This window comes from Sturnus vulgaris, chromosome 3, assembly GCF_052056855.1.
Source record: "Sturnus vulgaris isolate bStuVul1 chromosome 3, bStuVul1.hap1, whole genome shotgun sequence".
Classification (NCBI taxonomy): Eukaryota; Metazoa; Chordata; class Aves; order Passeriformes; family Sturnidae; genus Sturnus; species Sturnus vulgaris.
In genome coordinates, this window is record NC_142245.1 from 58153952 (window position 1) to 58172371 (window position 18420).

The window sequence follows — 18420 nt, forward strand, 5'->3', positions numbered from 1 at the left end:
TGCATGCAGATATCCATATAAAGTTGGTGCAAATCTGCCAAGCATGTTGTTCTTCTCCCTTTTCACAGGCCCTTAGAAGCAACTCCTCAGACTTCCAGGGCTTAACACAATTCCCATCTACAGGCTCCTGGCCAGATCAGATCAGATCAGTAGCTGCACTGGCTACTTCTATCTGGCTCCTATCTCTGCAATAGCTCCTTCCAGTCACTGCTACCCACAGACACTATGACTCATAAATTATGCCAAATCAACTGTCAGTCATTCAGATCTCCTGCTTTCCCTCATCCAGCAGCCTTTTTGCCATTCCCCAAAGTGACCTGGAAGACCTGCTTTGGTGAACAGCGTCATCTCTAATTGCCAGACAGGTCCACGGCATGTTCTGAGCTGTATTTGTGTTCTCTGTAATCATATTATTCTGTTTTTTCACCACCTGCGTGCTGTAGGACTATTTCTAATTTTACTGTTGTCAAATCGTGGTGCTGTTGCTAAAAGTCTTTACACTTCTGTGAAGAGCTTGTTCTCTCTCAAGGGATAAGGATTATGTTGTCCAATTACTACAGGTAACATCTTTGGAAACTTAAGATGGTAACTTTTGAGTGCTACTTATTAGGTTTATTTTAAGTGTAATGTAGGCTTCAGTTAACCTCATTTCTGATTTGCAATTCACACATTCATCAGAAAGATGGCATTACCTACAGCAGAAGAAATATTATTACATCTACCACCCCAAGGTATACTAAGATTACTTTGGTTTAAAATCTATCACGCTAGAGGGCTCTAAACTCTCAAGTGGAACACTAGAGTACATTCAAGTGTGCAGGGCACAACATCCTCCTTGTTCACCTCCTTTTTCTTTTTTAAACTGACGTTATTAAAAGTAGCACCTCTTACAGTTATTCAGATGAAGAGTAAAAAATAATGAAGAGAGCTCAGGAGCAGCAACAGCACAGGCAGTAATAGAGTAGACATTGCATCCCCAGGAGGGCCAACCCTGTCCTGGGGGGCAGCAGGCACAGCATGGCCAGCCAGGCAAGGGAGGGGATTGTCCTGCTCTGCTCTGAGCTGGGGCAGCCTCACCTCCAGTGCTGGGGGCAGTTTGGGGTGCCACAATATAACAACATGAAATTATTAGAGAGCATCCAAAGGAGGGCCGTGAGGATGGTGAAGGGCCTTGAGGGGAAGCCGTGTGAGGAGGGGCTGAGGTCGCTTGGTCTGTTCAGCCTGGAGGAGCCTGAGGGAAGGCCTCACTGCAGTCTGCAGCCTCTTTGTGAAGGGTAGAGCAGGGGCAGGCACTGATCTCTGTGGGGACCAGTGACCAGATCCGAGGGCATGGCCTGAAGTTGTTTCAGGGGAGGTTTAAGTTGGATATCAGGAAAAGGTTCTTCACGCAGACGATGGTTGGGCACCCAGGGCAGTGGTCACAGCAGCAATGTCACAGAGTTCATCAGGTGTTTGTGCAATGCTCTCGGGCACATGGGGTGGCTCGGGGATGGTGCTGTGCAGGCCTAGGATCTGGACTTGGTGATCCTTGGGAGTCACTTCCAGCTCATCAGGTTCTGTGATTCTACATGAGAGCAATGATACAGCCCAAAAGGACACCAGGCAAAGCAAAGTACTATCTTGAAAAATATTTAGAAAAACTGGGGTTCTTCATTCCTGGATAGGTGACTCATATTAGCCTGCAAGCCAGCAAGTATCCAAAGGGTGACAAAAATTCATCTTTAAGACTCAAAGTGGAGGAGTGGAGCATGAAGCAGTCTTCTGAGCTGCTTTAGTTTGCTGTTTTAAAAAGAACTTTGTGAGAAGAATTTAGGGGAAAAATGTATCTTTGGGTAATGTGGTCAGGGTCCTGCTAACAAGCAAGAGCGTTTGAAGAAAGCTGGTAGATGTTTCAGCCATAGCATAGATTAGACTAGAAAAAAATACCACATAAAAGGCAGGAATTTTATTCCATAGAAATGTGAATATAAAGAAATGCAGGGAAAAAATAAATGCATGCAAGTCCCACGGCCAAATGCCTATTGATCAAAAGAATCTCTTCTGACATCTATAACTGTCTTTCAGAAAACTGCAACAAAACCACAGTATTTTCCAACAGATATGCAAACTGCAAATAGAATGACTAAACAGTCAGAATGAAAACTAACTTGACACTGGCGCTTAACACACACAATGTTATCCAAGTGGTGATTACAAAACTGAGTTCTGGTCATGACATTCCTGATCCTATGTGACCTCCAGTTTGTGCTATTGGATGTTATAGTAAAATTATCGCACACACACACATACGTTCTCCATACAGTCACATGAAAGAATAGGTTTTCTTTGCAGAGGAAAAAAATTTAGATGGCTGTAATAAAATAACATAGACTTAAATCCTGTTTTTCTAATATTCCCCAAGACTAGAAAATTGTCCCTGCCCAAACACAAAAGCAAAAAGGTAGTTATCAGTTCCACATGCTGTAGAAATGAGACATTTTTATCAACTGGTGATTGCACTGGTATCTTTCTGCATTCTTCAACTTTTCAGCATATCAAGAACCATTGTGAAATATTCCAGCTATGTAATTTTGATGGTCAAATGAAAAAAATATATACACTAATTTTTCTCCAAGCACATTTGTTTTCAAAGCTGCTTCATTATTTTCTCATTTTTCTTTCTCCCTCTCCCCTTGAATGTTGCTCATCAGTTTCCCATCAAAACATCAATACCAAACTGCCCAGGCACAAAGCTAGCTTGCACTAATTCTACATTCTTTAAGCTATTGGAAGAAAGCTCACTAAAGTAGGTGTAAAACATTCCTCTCATAGCCCATCAAAGCTTCATTTAGTCCATGCAGGCACTGTGGCAAGATATGGTGGCTGGGAGCTAGTTTAGGAAAATGCATAAGCAGCTGAAAGGACCCTCCTGTGATTATGAATGACACAAACTGTAATACAGATTAGAATGGCCACAGCAAACCACATTTTTTCCCGCACAAAATGCTAGGCTGTGGGAATCATCATGAGAACATCCATATAAAAGAAATACACAAAAAGGAAACTTCCCTGTAAAAACAAGATGGGAAATAGTAAATCTGTGACTTAGAAGACGAATCTACCTCCCATTGTGCTCAGAAGCAGCTCAATAGTGCACTGCAGCTTGTTTGCAACACGAGATAAAATTATGACTATAGCTAGATCTCAAAAAGAAAGAAAACCACCAAAAAGATATCAATGCAGATAGAGTTGAATAACATAAACAAATGAATGTTTGCTAGAGTGCCTTTATGGATCGGACCCTGGCTTGAATTTTGAAAGCCAAGCACAGTTACTGAAGAGAGGCATGATCAACACAATATGGAATATGAAAGCTGGAGAAGGGCAGGCATCATAAGCCATACTTACCTCTAATGTCTGCATTAGCGTGGGCTTAATTGCATCTTTCATCAAAACTGCCAAAGCACCACTTACTCCCTAAAAGACAAGAGTCCACATCTTAAGGAAGTCAATTCTAAGATGCAACATTTCCAAGTTACACTTATAGTTAAAAAACCCCTACAAGTCAAAGCAGTGTTACAGTGATGCATAAAGAATTTATTTAGATACTATCACAAGACTTCTAAAATTCTGTATTTACAGTGTGTTAAAAACAAAAATGTTTTTATTCTGAATACACTTAAAAGGCAACAGGTAACTTCTTTGTCCTATTTCATGGAGAGACCAGAAACAGAATTAAGTGATCGGCATGAGGATGTTCAAGGTAACAAAAGATGAATTGCCAAAGGCCACTGAGACTGAGAAAGCAAGAAGGCAACAGCTTGCTAAAACTGCCTAAAGAAATGACAAATTTATTTCTTTTATGACAGAATCAACAGCATAAATCAATAGCTAGCAACAGCCAGAAGGGGTATTTTTTCAAGACTTGTACAAATATATACATTACAGATAAAGGATGAAAGCAGTCACAGAGTTTACTAGAGGCAGATAACGAATACATCATAAGATTAAAAGTTAGAGATGCCTTACTGTGATGATGAGAGCACAAAAGGAGCTGAGAAAATGACTGCATTTTGCGTGTAAAAAACCTTACTCTGCCCTTAAAGTTTTGCTGAAGTGTAAATTTCGCACTGACTGAGCTTAAAATAAATTTTAAAATTAAACTTAAAAAAAAAAAAAATGACAGCCCTCTACACCAAATTTCAATGCTCATTCCAGGAAAATAAAAAAAGGCTACAGTGTACACTATCAGACTATATGAAGAGTACTATCCAGAAATCACCAGCATATGTTCAAATTTATTCTAAGTTACTTTGATTTTGAGATGATCTGGTTTACTTTGAGAGAATTAGATCATGGCTCAGAAAAACCACAGTAGTGTTATAAAGAGTGGCTCATAGACTTGCCAGAGAATGCAAAAAAATGAATTTAATATATTTTTGTATTGAAAAGAAACATGAAAACTAAACAAAAAATTCTAGCTGCTGTAAATTGTTTAAAATGAAGATTGAAAAACATGGGTAATATATCCAAGTTGCCTACAAAGAGATGAATACTAATATTCAAATAAAGAAAAGCAATAAAAATAGTGCCTTTAGAATTCCCAACACAGCTTTTGTAAACTAACCCCAAATTTGGGCAATCAAAGTCTGCATGAAAATTTTGACGGCAACAGATAAGAGACATAAAAGTATGTGGTGATTAAGTCCAGTATTTTATAAAATTAAATTTTCCTCTTTCTGAGCATCATATCTGAACATAGACTTCAGAGGAAAATGACACAGAATATTTGGCCTTAGATAAAACTGAATTGAAACCAAAATAGTAGAACTGGCTTCTACTGATGCATAGCAAGTGTTTCCTTGGAGGACTGTGAAGGAGAAAGACAAGAAAAAAGATTTTTATTTGCTCTCTAAGTCTCCCACTGTTTACAAAACCCAATGGATCCACAAAGATATGAGAAACTGGTAGCAAAACAGCATGGTTTTACACCTTCTGAATTAGACTGCTGTTTCTTAAGATGTTAATTTTAGATGCTAGGATTAAAATGCAAGGAAACATAAGCAGTCCAGCTCTTTCAAAATGGGTGAGGCTCCACCACTTCCATAGAAATAGCCTGGTGCTATGTTGCTTGTATACCCAATTACCCTCATTTCTAGAGGAAAAAAAAAAAGTCAAATACAAAACTTTACATCTGGTCTTTCAAGTGGTCAGCAGCAGCCATGGATCAGCCCTACTGGAGAGAAGACTCAGGCAAAGAAGTAGTGAAAAATAAAATCAGGACACTTCTCTCCCAGCCTCCTCCCCTGCTCCTTCTAGATAATCATGGCTCAAATCCTGTCTCCTTTGTTTTCTGATGTTTTCACCAATCAAAAAAATACTTCCTCTGCATTTTAGATTTTTGGGAGATATTACTTATGCATTATTTGGCACTAGACACACCTTTTGGACACAACAACTCATTTTATCTGAATCTGAAAGCACAGAAAAAAAGATGTAAATACTCCAATAGGCATATCTTGTGTCTACCTGCCTCCCATGGTTTTTAACCAGGTTTGGTGTCAACAGCAGTCCTTAAAAGCTAAACAAACAATAAGGTTTGCATACTTATTTGACACAACTGTTAGAATGAAGTTTTCATTTCCAAGTATCTAACACACAATTCCTACAGCTCACTCCAAGTATTGGATCTGATTCACAAAGCTGCTTAAGGAATCAGGTTCCTATTTCCAATTCAGAAAAGGTAGATAAATTTTTTATAAAATAATTAGGGGCTTTGACACTTACACACCAATTAAGCTTGTGAGAACCCCAAGATCATTAGCTTTCCACTAACTCACTGTCAGAGGAAAGAAGTGCTCTGAATCAATTGTATACAGATGTTCAGCTTTTCTGGGTTCCTTCCTGGAACTGATCACAGGTATTCCTGAAAATAATGCTCCTTCCATCTATCCACCAGCTATCAGGGCAGGTATGCTCCCCAGGACAGCACAGATCACAAAACAAATTATACACGTGACACAGGAAAGGCAAACTTAGATGAAAATCCAAAACACTTTCAAAGCAGCTTCCAGTGGAGCAGTCTCTGAAGTCTATCAAGACTGGAAATGAAAGCCAGCACCAGATGACAAGGAAAGTGATTGAAAGTAACTACTATGAAATGAATAAAGGCTACACAGACTGAGGGGCAGAGAAAAATTCTTTTCTTTATAAGAAAAATAATGAAATACTTGTAACTTCCCTTCAATTGAAACGATAGTCTCTAACAAAATAATAATACTTTCTGCAATTTCAGTCCTGTAAAAAACCTAAACTTTAAACCATAATCTGAGAAGAACTGCAACTCCTTTGTTTGAAGTGAACACTGTACACAATGTTTCTGATGAACCAGAGAACAAAATCTCACTAACTGACAGATCATTTACATAAGTAAATATTAAACTATTCCTTTTTTTTTTTTTGTCCTGGAATTACTGAAAGCTAACAGCATGGCACAGCAAGTAAGCTGAGAAGAAATCTTATTTAAAAAAATAGTGACATATTTATTTAATATTTTTCATATCGGCTGACATACTGATCTAGGGCATATATACCGATTTAGCTTCACATAAAAATATGGTATGTGTCCATCAGAATTCTACCTCACTGGAAAAGCCAAAAAGCAATTAAGTCTTCAAAATACTGTACAATGAGCACCACATTTTGGCAAAGAGTTCAACATATTCCATTACAGAGGATAGACATTTAATCCATTACTCTTGTGGAAAGAGTCTTCTCAATTCATGAAATATTCGATTTATCTTTTTTCTATTATTCCTAGTCTGTCTCGGCATATGGTTTATATCTGCCAATGTGTATTTTAGGTTTTACTATTGTATTATGATAAATATATTGCATATAAAGTCAAAATTAAGAACAATTGTATTTTTGTGAAGTATTTTGTGTGTACATCTGGAAACAAATCACAGAGAAAGGTTTAGTGGTTTTGGTTCACATAGATTGCACAGAACTAAAGACTACTGTCAAGCATTTAAACTTGCATAAGTTCAATCTGTGTAGGATATAAACATGAACCCCAGAATTTTTTTTTTCAATGATACAGAATTAACCCACTACTCAGGTTGTGTGCTACTTCTCATTATAAAGTTGCCTTTAAAGTTTTTTAGAACTGTATGCAATTGCAGTTCTTTGGGCTAAAACACTCCATGTCAACGGACTGTGATAGATTCAAGCTTTTAAACTTCATTTTGTTCCACAAAAACAGAAGTCAGAATTATTGAACCTGGATTGAGAGCATTCTAAAATCTTGCAAAGTGTTTTCCCTTTGTTCAGCTGTCTTGAGATCTTTCCTTACTGGACTATAGAGCTTTACCTCCTCACTGACCCTGACTTGAAAGGAGGATGGAAATTCAGGACCTGAATGGCTTCACATCAAACATCTTGATATGTGTGACAATTTTCTCAAGAAATAATTCTTGGATTATAGCAAGACAAGCAGCACAAGTTGCAGGGGAAGTGGGAAAGAGTAGAGACTGCATTTAAAGTCTAGAAATGGTAGGTTTAGTTGCAAGCTGCTCAAACAGACTGACCACCTGTGGGAAGAAACCAGCAATGGAGATAAAATGCTACACAACTGAACAGAAATTTATCATCTTCATACATACGAACATACATACATACTTGCTATGATCTTTGATTATACTTCTCCTGCTGTTGTTTCCTGAGGATTCAACTTTATAAAGCACACTTTCATCAGTGCAGCATGGTTATTCATAAGCTCCCTCCCCTTGTACAAAGCATTATTTAATTTGATACAGAAATTATAGAAACCCCACAGCTAATTTCATTTGACATTTTTAAAATCCCAACACTGCATCTAACTTCTTCAGCAATATTAGCAAGTCTTTAGAAATGAACAATTGTTCCTGTTCTTCAAAAGAGAAACCTGCACAGACAAGAATCAAGCTCAAAAATATTCACCAATTTTGGATGCTCAACCTGTGACAACAGAAAATAATTTCTCCTGATTCAAAGTTCTTGATGGAGTTTCACTCTTTCAATAAATTCCAGTTGTTTAGGTCCCTAGTATTAAATCAGACTGAGGAATGTGTAACTCCTTATGTACTGTAAGAATCAGTTTGTGTGGACAGAGCACCACATGAAAGTTTTGCAAAAAACACAGAATAGAACTCTCCAAAGAGATGCTTTACATCCTTAACCATGAAATCACATTCCTCTTATTCCCGTGGTTCTCATACTCATTTTTAACACACTGCACAACAAAAGAGGTAGGAGTTTCTGCACTTCCCAATCAGGGCATGCACACAAGTCTTTCCTGTGCAGGGTATGGAGAACCTTCAGAAGAAAAAGAATGCAGCAGCATAGCTGCAGATGCTCATATGTCCTTCAGACTGTGATGATGTTTTCTTTCTGTGCGGGTTTTTTTTTTTTTTTTGTATAATATAAAACACCACTTTAAAGAACAACTAGAAACATATGTTCAGTACAAGCAACACTATCAAATGATTGAGACACTAAGCATAGGAAGTTTGTTTTAAAAAAAGCCAAAGAAAGCTGAATTAGTAACAGACATTTTGCAGAGCACTACGTTCATTTTAGGGACTCAGTAGAAAAGTTCTAAAGTTCTTTTGCCCCTATAGAAAAGCCATTCCTTTCATTCATCAAGCTGATTAGCATTAAGTGGTTAGTAGGTCAAATATTTTACAATGTTAATAAATTAAAGTACCTTCATGCAAAAGTACTGTCAAAATTAAAATAATGTATTTCAAATGCCGTTTTAATTCTAACACTAAATAACTTTAAATATTTTGCATACGTAACTTATTCCCCATTCCCCTCCATTTGGCCAAGACAAAGTTATGCAATTGAAAAGCAAAACTTCAACAGCTGGAATATTAAATGCAGTTCTTCATGTCTCCTGCATAATTGGGAATGGATGATTTACTTCGAATTTTAATGATGACTGTACTTAGAAATTTTTAACCTTATCTTAATTTCATTTTTAAATCCAGGCACTCTAGATAGCATGTTTTCATTTCTTTATTAAACTGGAATCCATTAAGGCTGTGAAGGTGTTCCTGACTTGCGGATTTGCTATCTTTGCTGACAAGGCAGGATACTCATTGCTTTACTCATTCATTACTCAGTAAGTTTGAGCAGATGTTCACAAAGCAGGGAGAAACAGGAGAAAACACACAGAGCCTGTGTGATACAGGCAGCCATCACCAATGGGCTGGCATTAGACTGCTCCTGATTGTAATGCAGCTGATTACAATAACCAGCTGGTAACTTCTGGCTGCACCAGAACCTGCCATACACAACCATGTGTGAGCTTCCAACCACTGTTCAATGACTCACAGCCTGGATACAAGGGATAGAATGTGATTTAAAGAAAAAACATACCAACTTTTTTCAGAAGCTGAAGTAGGAAATGAGGAAACAGCAACTAATAAAGGCAAAGAAGAAAAAAAAAATCTAATGACAGATAAACCTGTCCCAAGCACTATCAGCAACCTTTGGATTAAGAACAGCTTGTTTCCATTCTGATTCAGTGGTACAGGCATTCATGTGGTAACTATCATTGTAACATCTGAGCAGACTCTAAAAGCACAGTAGCAAACATTACCAGCTCTCCCAAATAAGAGCCCGCACTTTGACTCCCTCCAGCACCGAATTTGTTTGCCTTAAGAATTGCAGAAAATGATCCAAGTAGGTTATGGAGACCAGAGGTTTCCTGAACCAGATGTTACCAGAGTTGAAAAAATGAGTTCTACATCTTGTTCTCATTCTCAAGCAGGTTTTGGCCCAGAAGATGATCTTTCTTTGATATCCGACTGTGCTGTTCAAAGCAAAATCTTTGGCATGCACCTGCCTTTTTAATGCTTCAAGAGGCAAAACAAACATGTCTGAGGTTATTCACAGGTCTCTACAGCACTGAACATACCAAATCCTCTGCTGTTACTGGTTCTCCTTTCTTGTCATTAGCCACCACCACTCTCCCCAGTCTTTCCTTCATGTCTTGAAGGCTGGTGGTAAGTGCCAGGATGGCCATAATCTCACTTGCAACAGCAATATCAAACTGAGCCTGTAAAGCAGAAATGAAAATCATGAACCAAATCAAAATCAGCTGAAATACTCACAGGGGATCATCAGGAATAAACTCAGGAAAGATAAATTTCACACTGGAATTCAAACAAGTTCTAAATGGTAACTTAGAGCTTTTGAGATTACTCAAGACTAGAATAACTTGTACGTACAGACTGGGCAATGAGCTGTGGGGAAGCAGAGCTGTAAAAAGGGACCTGGGGGTCCTGGTCCATGGCAAGTTGAACACGAGTCAGCAGTGCCCTGGCAGCCAGGAGGGCCAACCCTGTCCTGGGGGGCATCAGGCACAGCATGGCCAGCCAGGCAAGGGAGGGGATTGTCCTGCTCTGCTCTGAGCTGGGGCAGCCTCACCTCCAGTGCTGGCGCCATGATATGAGAAACACATAAAAATATTGGAAAGCATCCAAAGAAGGGCTACAAAAATGGCAATGGACCTTGAGGGGCAGCCATATGAGGAGCAGCTGAGGTCATTTGGTCTGTTCAGCCTGGAGGAGACTCAGAGGAGACCTCACTGCAGTTACAACTTCTTTGTGAAGGGGAGGGGCAGGCACTGATCTCTCCTCAATGGTGACAGTGACAGGACACGAGGGAATGGCATGTTTCAGGAGAGATTGAGATTGGATATTAGAAAAAGGTTCTTCACCCAGAGGGTGGTTGGGCACAGAGTCTCAGGGATGTGGTCACAGTACCAAGCCTGACAGAGTTCAAGAAGCATTTAGACACTGCTCTCAGGCATAGGGTGTGACTCCTGGGGATGGTCCTGCACAGGGCCAAGAGTCAGACTTTGATGCATCCCTTTCAACTCATGATATTGTATGATTCTGTGAACTTCAAACACTTTATATTCCCTCATTAATATTCTCCACTACACTACATGTACTTGAGGTCCAGTGTTGCAGACTGCTTAGCCCCTTGGCTCACATTATCCTTAGAGAAGCTCCTTGAAGGATCAATAATTTTTTTTTCTGTGGCAGAAACAGAAAATCACCAGATGTCTTTTGAGCTTTACTGGCCTGAGCAAAGGAACACTGCATTGTGGAGGGTTGTTTTTTTTTTTTTTCTGTAATGATCTCCAATAGTTTTTTATTCTGGTTTCAAAAACATTCTTGTTAAATTTGATCATTCTTTTTCTACTTAGGCTCAAAATTTAGAGTCTATGCTGCTAAGTCTTGTGCTTGACCCATGAAAATGTAAAATATGTCTCTGCCCCCCTTTTTTTTTTAATTAAATGAAAAAAAGTACAAAGAACTCTATGTGGCATTAGTTCTGCTGCTTTTATAGAAACACATCCATACTGTGCAGCATTTCAGCACAATGTAAGTAATAGTTTTTACCTTCCTTTAAGACTATGGATTAGTAGTATTTGTATTAATTCACTATTAGTAAAGCTCAGGCTACATGCTGTCAGAATATAAACAGAGAAGAAAAGAAAAGCCATTAATGTATTATGTGATAGGAATGCAATGTTGGCAGTCATCAAGAACTGCAATTTATTTAGTAATCTCTCCATCTCCAGCAATTAAAGTCTACATAAAGTTTAGTAACTGACATCCTACTATGTGAGAAAAAAGGCCAGGACTCTTTCCATCAGATCTCTGGCAGATGTATCCCATACTAATACCAGAGGAATCTGTTCAAATTGAGAGCTTTGTCTGTTTTTAAGAAGCATCTACATAGAACATACACCCTACCACTCTTGTACATTTGCCTAGTGCTTTAAGAGCTTCTGCCCTTTTTAAAGCCATGCTCCTGCTTTTAGTTTTGACAGCTACAGCCCAGAGCAGCCCTATTCAGGCTGACCCCTAGGTGAACTTGTTTGTTCAAAACTTCTGAAGACACCTGAACACTTTTCTGCTGTGGACATAGGCAAAAAGTCCTACATACCAGGGAAAAGAAAAATAATTCTGTAACTGAGATTTTCAGCATGGAGCTTCAAGTGAAATGGTGAAATTACAAAACAGATTTTCCGTATTCTTTGGAAGCAGTTCTACATACAATGACCTTTGTTAGCATTGTGGTGGCATGGGTACCACTATCTTTTCTGAATTTGAGAATGTCCTCAATAAGTCATTGCAACATATGTATGATAAGAAATAAGCCTAAGAAATCTATGTCCAACTCATATGACGAAAGACTTCTAATTTATCAGAATGTTTATCAGAAAACCCACAAAAAAGTTTTTAACATTGTTTCTATATAAACCCAAAAGGACAGGAGAAACAATCCCAAGTAGATGCTCAAAGAGTGACATAAAATTTAATTGAAGAAACAGGCACAAAAGATTGTAGTAGCAGGTGCTATTTTAACTCTAATAACCTTTATACACCTATGAAGTGCTGACAGAAGTCTTAGCTGCAAAGTCAGTTTTCTATGGATGAAAGGATCCACCCACATGGATTCAATTGCAGGATCAAGGGCATCAGTCATGTAATACTCTTCAGAAACCACAGCATCCCTGTTCATTAAAATGCAGACTTTGGTGCCTGCTGTGTTCTGCCATTTTACACAGGTGTCATTGATTTTAAGAGCGCTAGAACATCACTCCAAATATTTATAAAATGCATCTGTTAACTATGAAGTCCTGTTTTCTCTGGATCCCTGGCTAGGCTCTGAAATGAGTTTTCCTAACTGCTAGCTCTATTTCTTGAGTCACTACGTCCATGTTAAAATGTGAATGGATATGCATCAGTCCAACATCTCAGTACTGAAAGCATTAATTTTACCTGAAAAAGTACAGAAGCAACATTTGACAGCAATATTGTCAAGTACTACTCTATAATAAAATAAACTACATTTAACTCAGTAGTACAATTACAGTGGTAAAACACTACACAATAAGGCTGGCAGAACCCAGTCTAAAACTAATAATCATATTGAGTAACTGAAACAAATCTAAACATATCAAAAGGTCTCAAGTGTTGAAGGAATTCATACCAAGTATAATATTTTGTAGTCCCAACCCATTATCAGAAATGACTATTAGCTAATACTGAATTTCCTGTGAGCTACAGACAGAAAAATTTCCATTTTGTGCATTCAAAACCAAAATAAGTGAGCATTTCTAGTGGAAGGTGTCTCTGCTTAGGGCAGAGGGCCTGGAACTAGTTGAATTTCAAGATTCCTTCCAACCCAAACTCCTCTAGGATTTTATGATTTCCCTTTGAAGTTCTTCACTCCAATTTGGCTTTGCTTTACCTGCTGCAAAAAATATAACAATATGTTTTGGTCTCTTTATTTAGGCATATGTTAAAGAAAATGTTAAAGAAATGGTAAAGAAAAATTCAAGCTAGGATTTCCAAAAATGTGGAAGTCTTATCTCTACCACAAGAGCTGTTCACATCAAAATAGAACCTCATGAATTTCACTATCCAGAACATTAGATTACAAGATCTTCATTAAATTAGGAAAAACTCCACATCACTGTAACATTCACTCTTCCTGACACTGCTGTTCCATGCTGTGTTGTTTCAGAAATTCATTTACCTACATTACACCAGGAACACTTGTTCAGGAGGTGTTGGGAAAGTCTGGCTTTCAATTTATCAGTAAGTTCTTCAATAAACTTCCAAAATCTCTCATATAGTAATGCAGGTTAGCTTTTTACACCACTGAAAAGTATGCACATACTTATTTCCTGAATTATTCCTTCAAGCCCACATAGAAGAAGAAAGCACATGCTTAAGGTTCTTACAGTTCAGATTCCAAAGCTGAGATGCATGACAGGGAAATGAGAACTCTGAATAAAAAGCTTATTTTTAGACAATTTTTAAAATTAAATTTAAATGTAATTTGAATTACATGTACCCTACATAACCTGTTACAGAGATTTAAAAAAAAATTAAAAGTGATACAAATTAACTTTATGAGGGCATAAAGGCATCTGTCATAGGACAATGTTAAACCCTGACACATGCAATTTTTTAAGGTATTTTGACACATTGTAGAATATGCATTGATTTCTGTTTCTGAAAATTCAGATTCAGTTACTCATGAACACAATCAGTTTCACTGCAAGATTACTATACAACAGCAACAGATGTCAATATTGCAACTCAAAGTATGCTGAAAGAACTGCAGAAACTCTCTCAGCCTCTAATGCAAAGTCTGTCCAGAGTATGATTTATTATGCCTGTACATACCTGACGGGCAAATCCTTTCTCCGTATTTGCCTGCCCAACTGTTATTTTGCGCAGGAATCTGTCATTTGTATCCACCACTGAAATAAGGGAATAGAAGAAGCAAAGCATTTTAACAAGGACTCGGGAATATGGGTTTTTCCAGGCATACTTGCTGTTACGTGTATAAGATTGAACTGCTCCAACAGTGTAACCAGATAACCACTGGCACTGACTTGGTTGCTCCCTTCTACCTGATAATATTCAATGACAGGTTGTTTTGACCTGTATTTGACAAATACACGTTATCTGAACAGCATTTGAAGCTAACAGGTTCTTAGTATTCTAACATACAATTTAGTATTTTACCTAAACAAGAAAAATCAGTCTTAGTAGATACAAAGCACCAGATCTACTTCAAATCATCTGCTTCATCACTGACTTGTTAAGAATTGATTTTAAGATTGTATGATGTTGGTTAGACTTGGCCAGTTCCTCTTTTAAAGGATGATTATGCTGTCAGATGGGTTCTTCCAGACAAGTATCTTCACACGCATCACAGTAACTAACTCACTCGATGCTGCACAGCATGAGGATGATCAGAGGGCTGGAGCACCTCTGATATGAACACGGGCTGAGAGAGTTGGAGCTGTTCAGCCTAGAGAAGAGAAGGCTCTTGGAAGACATTATAGCATCTTCCAGCACCTAAAGGGTCCAAAGAGGGACTTTCTACAAGGGCATGTAGTGATAGGACAAGGGGACATGTCAATTCCTACAGAACTAAAAAATAGACTCTCTTTTTCTTACAGGCTTTGTAGTCCTAGAAATGCTTAAGTTCGAACCAATCCTAAAATAAAGGGTGCAAGGTACTCTTGGTAAGTTCAGACTGTAGCTTGGCAATGAACTCAATCTTCTGGTAGACTTGGAGTCCTTTTCATTTATAAGTTGAGAGTCCAGGAACCTCCAGAGAAACTGTCAGTACTCAAGGTAAGTGAGCTTCTACCACTTTTCCTGCTGCTTTTGGAGATTTAAAACAAATTCTGTCTGTACAGAAAAAGATGACATAATTACCCAAGAACAAAGAGGGACTTTGAATGTTAATGTTACACAACCCCAGTTCAGGGCTGTGAGTTAGCTGGAAGTAAACCAAGACTTAAGTCACTTCCCCCCTCCTTGGGCATTTCTCTTGGGGCTGTTGTAAATACCACACATACCTTCTTCCCTCTACTCAGTCTTTAGGCCCCTAATTTCTTCAGGAATTCCATTTAAGGGATGGTGCAACACACATTTGGCCAATTCATTTTGGTTTCTATATATACACAGTCATACTCTAAAATACTGTACTACTGGCAGAAATTGCAGGACAGAGCCTGGAACATGGAAGCTGTAGCCTTGCACCAAGCTGTGGTGCCATATGGCACCATGAAGCCATATGGCAAGTTGATCTCTCCAATACAAACTTTTCCCTTCTCCTCCTCGGAAGCTCAGTCTCATAACACACCTTAAGCAGACCTAAATGTCTTTCCTGTCTATGCAGCCACTCCTGAGGGCAGGAACTCACCTTCCCACCAGCCTGGACAGCCAGTGAGCTGCTTTTTTATCTGGACCTTCCTTGTGAAATCATGTAACCTAAACACCCTTACCATGAAACTGTAACTGCTCCTGCAACTCCTGGTCACTGAGACACATGTACTTTCTCACTGTGGTCACTCACTCTCCACGAAGATTCCAAAAACTGCACTAAGTAGTAATAAAATAAGAAATAACTGGTTTTCCCATAAAAGCAATTTTTCCTTCTCCAAATCTTCCCTCTTCTTTCACCCAAAGTAAACCTTTCACTAAGGTTTAGGTTCAAATATGTGTTAGGCTTAATGTATCCACTTCCTTATCCTCTAGAGATGTAAACAGAATCTGACTATCATGGAAAGAAAAAGAAGGGGGAAACTTTCCCACTTTTCACTATATTGTACGTTTTCAAGTTAGTGTAAGCTAACAATGAACTGAAAGTTTGTGATACTTCTATGGAAACAGGTCCTGAAGTTAATTTTCAGAAGATCTGATAGCTTAGTTCTTTTTCACAAATTCCCTGGTATGTAACAAGCTTCATAGACATATGGACTGCAGAAAAAGTACTAAATAAAACATTCTCCAAGTTATCTAAACCATTCCTAAACCCAGTTTTTTTTCCTAAAATGTTTAAGGTATGTACATCATATAGAGCTGTGTGGAATAGAAATTTCACTAACATTGTTTGAGATTTATTAAATAACTCCCTTGAGGTTAACAGCTGTTGAGCAATGTTGCCTCCTCCCAAACCCATGCTGATAAAAAAGAGGAGTCATATTACACTAAACATTTATATTACTTCTTTATCCTACTACAGGTCTCTTCCAGACACACTGTGTGACTAATAAAAAACATCTTATGCCACATCTCCAGAATTATCTTGAGAAAAAATATCCCAAGTCTGAGATGACATTCACACAAAGGCCACAATAAAGCATGGCCAAGACTCCTCCCTTCTCAATAGATTCACACTTTTTTCTAAGCATCACTACATTCCATTTAACAGTGATAACTTTAGTGTTTAAGAATCATGAAAGAAAATAAAATCCAGCAGTATTTAGCTCAAAACTTTATGCAGAGTTTACTTCCCTAAAGAAGAAAAAGATAGGTATAGAAATACAGGTAAACACTGAAATATGACCCAGCACTAGAACTGGTAGAAGCACAGGGGAGTTGTCTAAAGGTATCAGAGTGGGTATCAGTTTGCTTGGTAACAGTACCACATCTTTCATCTCTTTTTCCAAATGAAGTAAACAACTCAAGAGACTTCAAAAATCAGAACAACACATAATCTCTTAAGCCTATTAAGTCTCTTGAGCTACCCAGGCTGCTGATATTGGGAGGATGAAGGACTAAAATCAAGAAGAATAAACACAAACAATCTAGAACGATAACAGACACAGTTAAGGAAATTATGGCTAAGATTTGCAAATGCACAGAAAAGACATTTTCACATGTCTGGAGAGGTATTACCTAATGTGAGAGCAACTGGGGATGTATTTAAACTGTCAAAGAAACCCATCTTTCAGAATTTTAGTCTCTTGATCAATTGCAGATACTTGACCAAGTTTAGAGCAACATGCTGCATTTGTTATGAATCCACACTTCTCACTTACAAATTGGTTATTCTTGCTGTCAGAACATAAACGGTTCTGAACCAGATTAAATTAAGCAAATTAGGAGATAAGTTACGATGAAATCCAAGATGAAGTGAGGCTTTCTGACTACATACCTCTTTGCCATGTTATGGTTGATGGGTCAATGTCAAGGCGCACAAATTTGCTGATCTCCTCTTCTGTTAAAGTCCCAGGATCAGTCTTGTTTATTCCCAGCCTCTACACACAAACAAGTTCAGTAAGTACAGTGAAATGGCTTATTTGTTTAAAATGGTTTAGCTGCTCTGCCTTATCAACCCCACACACATAAGTGAGGTGCTTCAATCTTAGTAATCCGGTTTTGAGAAAAATGCAATCTGGTCCCATAGTGATCCCTTTACAATTGATACCTTGTTAGATATAAGGAATCATTGCACAGAGAACACAGCAGAATAATTCAATTTTATTGGAAATTATGATTCATATTTTTGAATGTTATAAAGCCAAATTTCCATTTACTCAGTTGCAGCTCACGTGAAAGATCCGTTTCAAATATAGAGATAGTGGGTATGTCACGAATAAAACAAACACTCCTCCTCTTTCCCTAACCTGTTATCTGTAACAGTGCAAACAAGAACATACTGAAAATATCCCAAAAATTTTGATACAACAATCTCTGAGCTTGACTCTGCTTTAGAGCCAAGTAGGCATCATCCTCATTTTAGTTTACTGACATTCAACTGAGCAGCACAAAAGCTTAAAATGTTATGGGAACTCTTTAACCCTCTGCCAAGACAGAAGCTGGCACTACCTCTATCCTTCTTTCCACCCCCGAATTCCAAGTGTACACTTGGCAGCTGTTCGTTGCCATCCAATGACTGAAACACAATCAGTCAGGACTTACAAGCCAACAACAAACACAGAACTGGCCATAGAAAAACTGGAGCTGTCCTTAAGGGTGATATTTGAGGAGTTCGTATTCTCTTTCTCCTACACTAGTGGACTGTGATCCTCTCTAGGTTTTTATCAGAATGGCACTC

At 38.2% G+C, this 18420-nt stretch overlaps 1 protein-coding gene across 1 annotated transcript in view; it reads right to left on the bottom strand.

Moving 5' to 3' along the window:
• The window catches only part of MTHFD1L (methylenetetrahydrofolate dehydrogenase (NADP+ dependent) 1 like), a gene marked incomplete at its 5' end in the record, with an annotated part of 142920 nt that overhangs the window by 88733 nt on the left and 35767 nt on the right, over window positions 1-18420 (bottom strand). The window contains 4 exons of the mRNA XM_088162770.1: window positions 3388-3456; window positions 9944-10084; window positions 14244-14320; window positions 17518-17620. Of these exons, the coding sequence (XP_088018896.1) occupies window positions 3388-3456; window positions 9944-10084; window positions 14244-14320; window positions 17518-17620 (390 nt within the window). The remainder of the gene's footprint in view (window positions 1-3387; window positions 3457-9943; window positions 10085-14243; window positions 14321-17517; window positions 17621-18420) is intronic.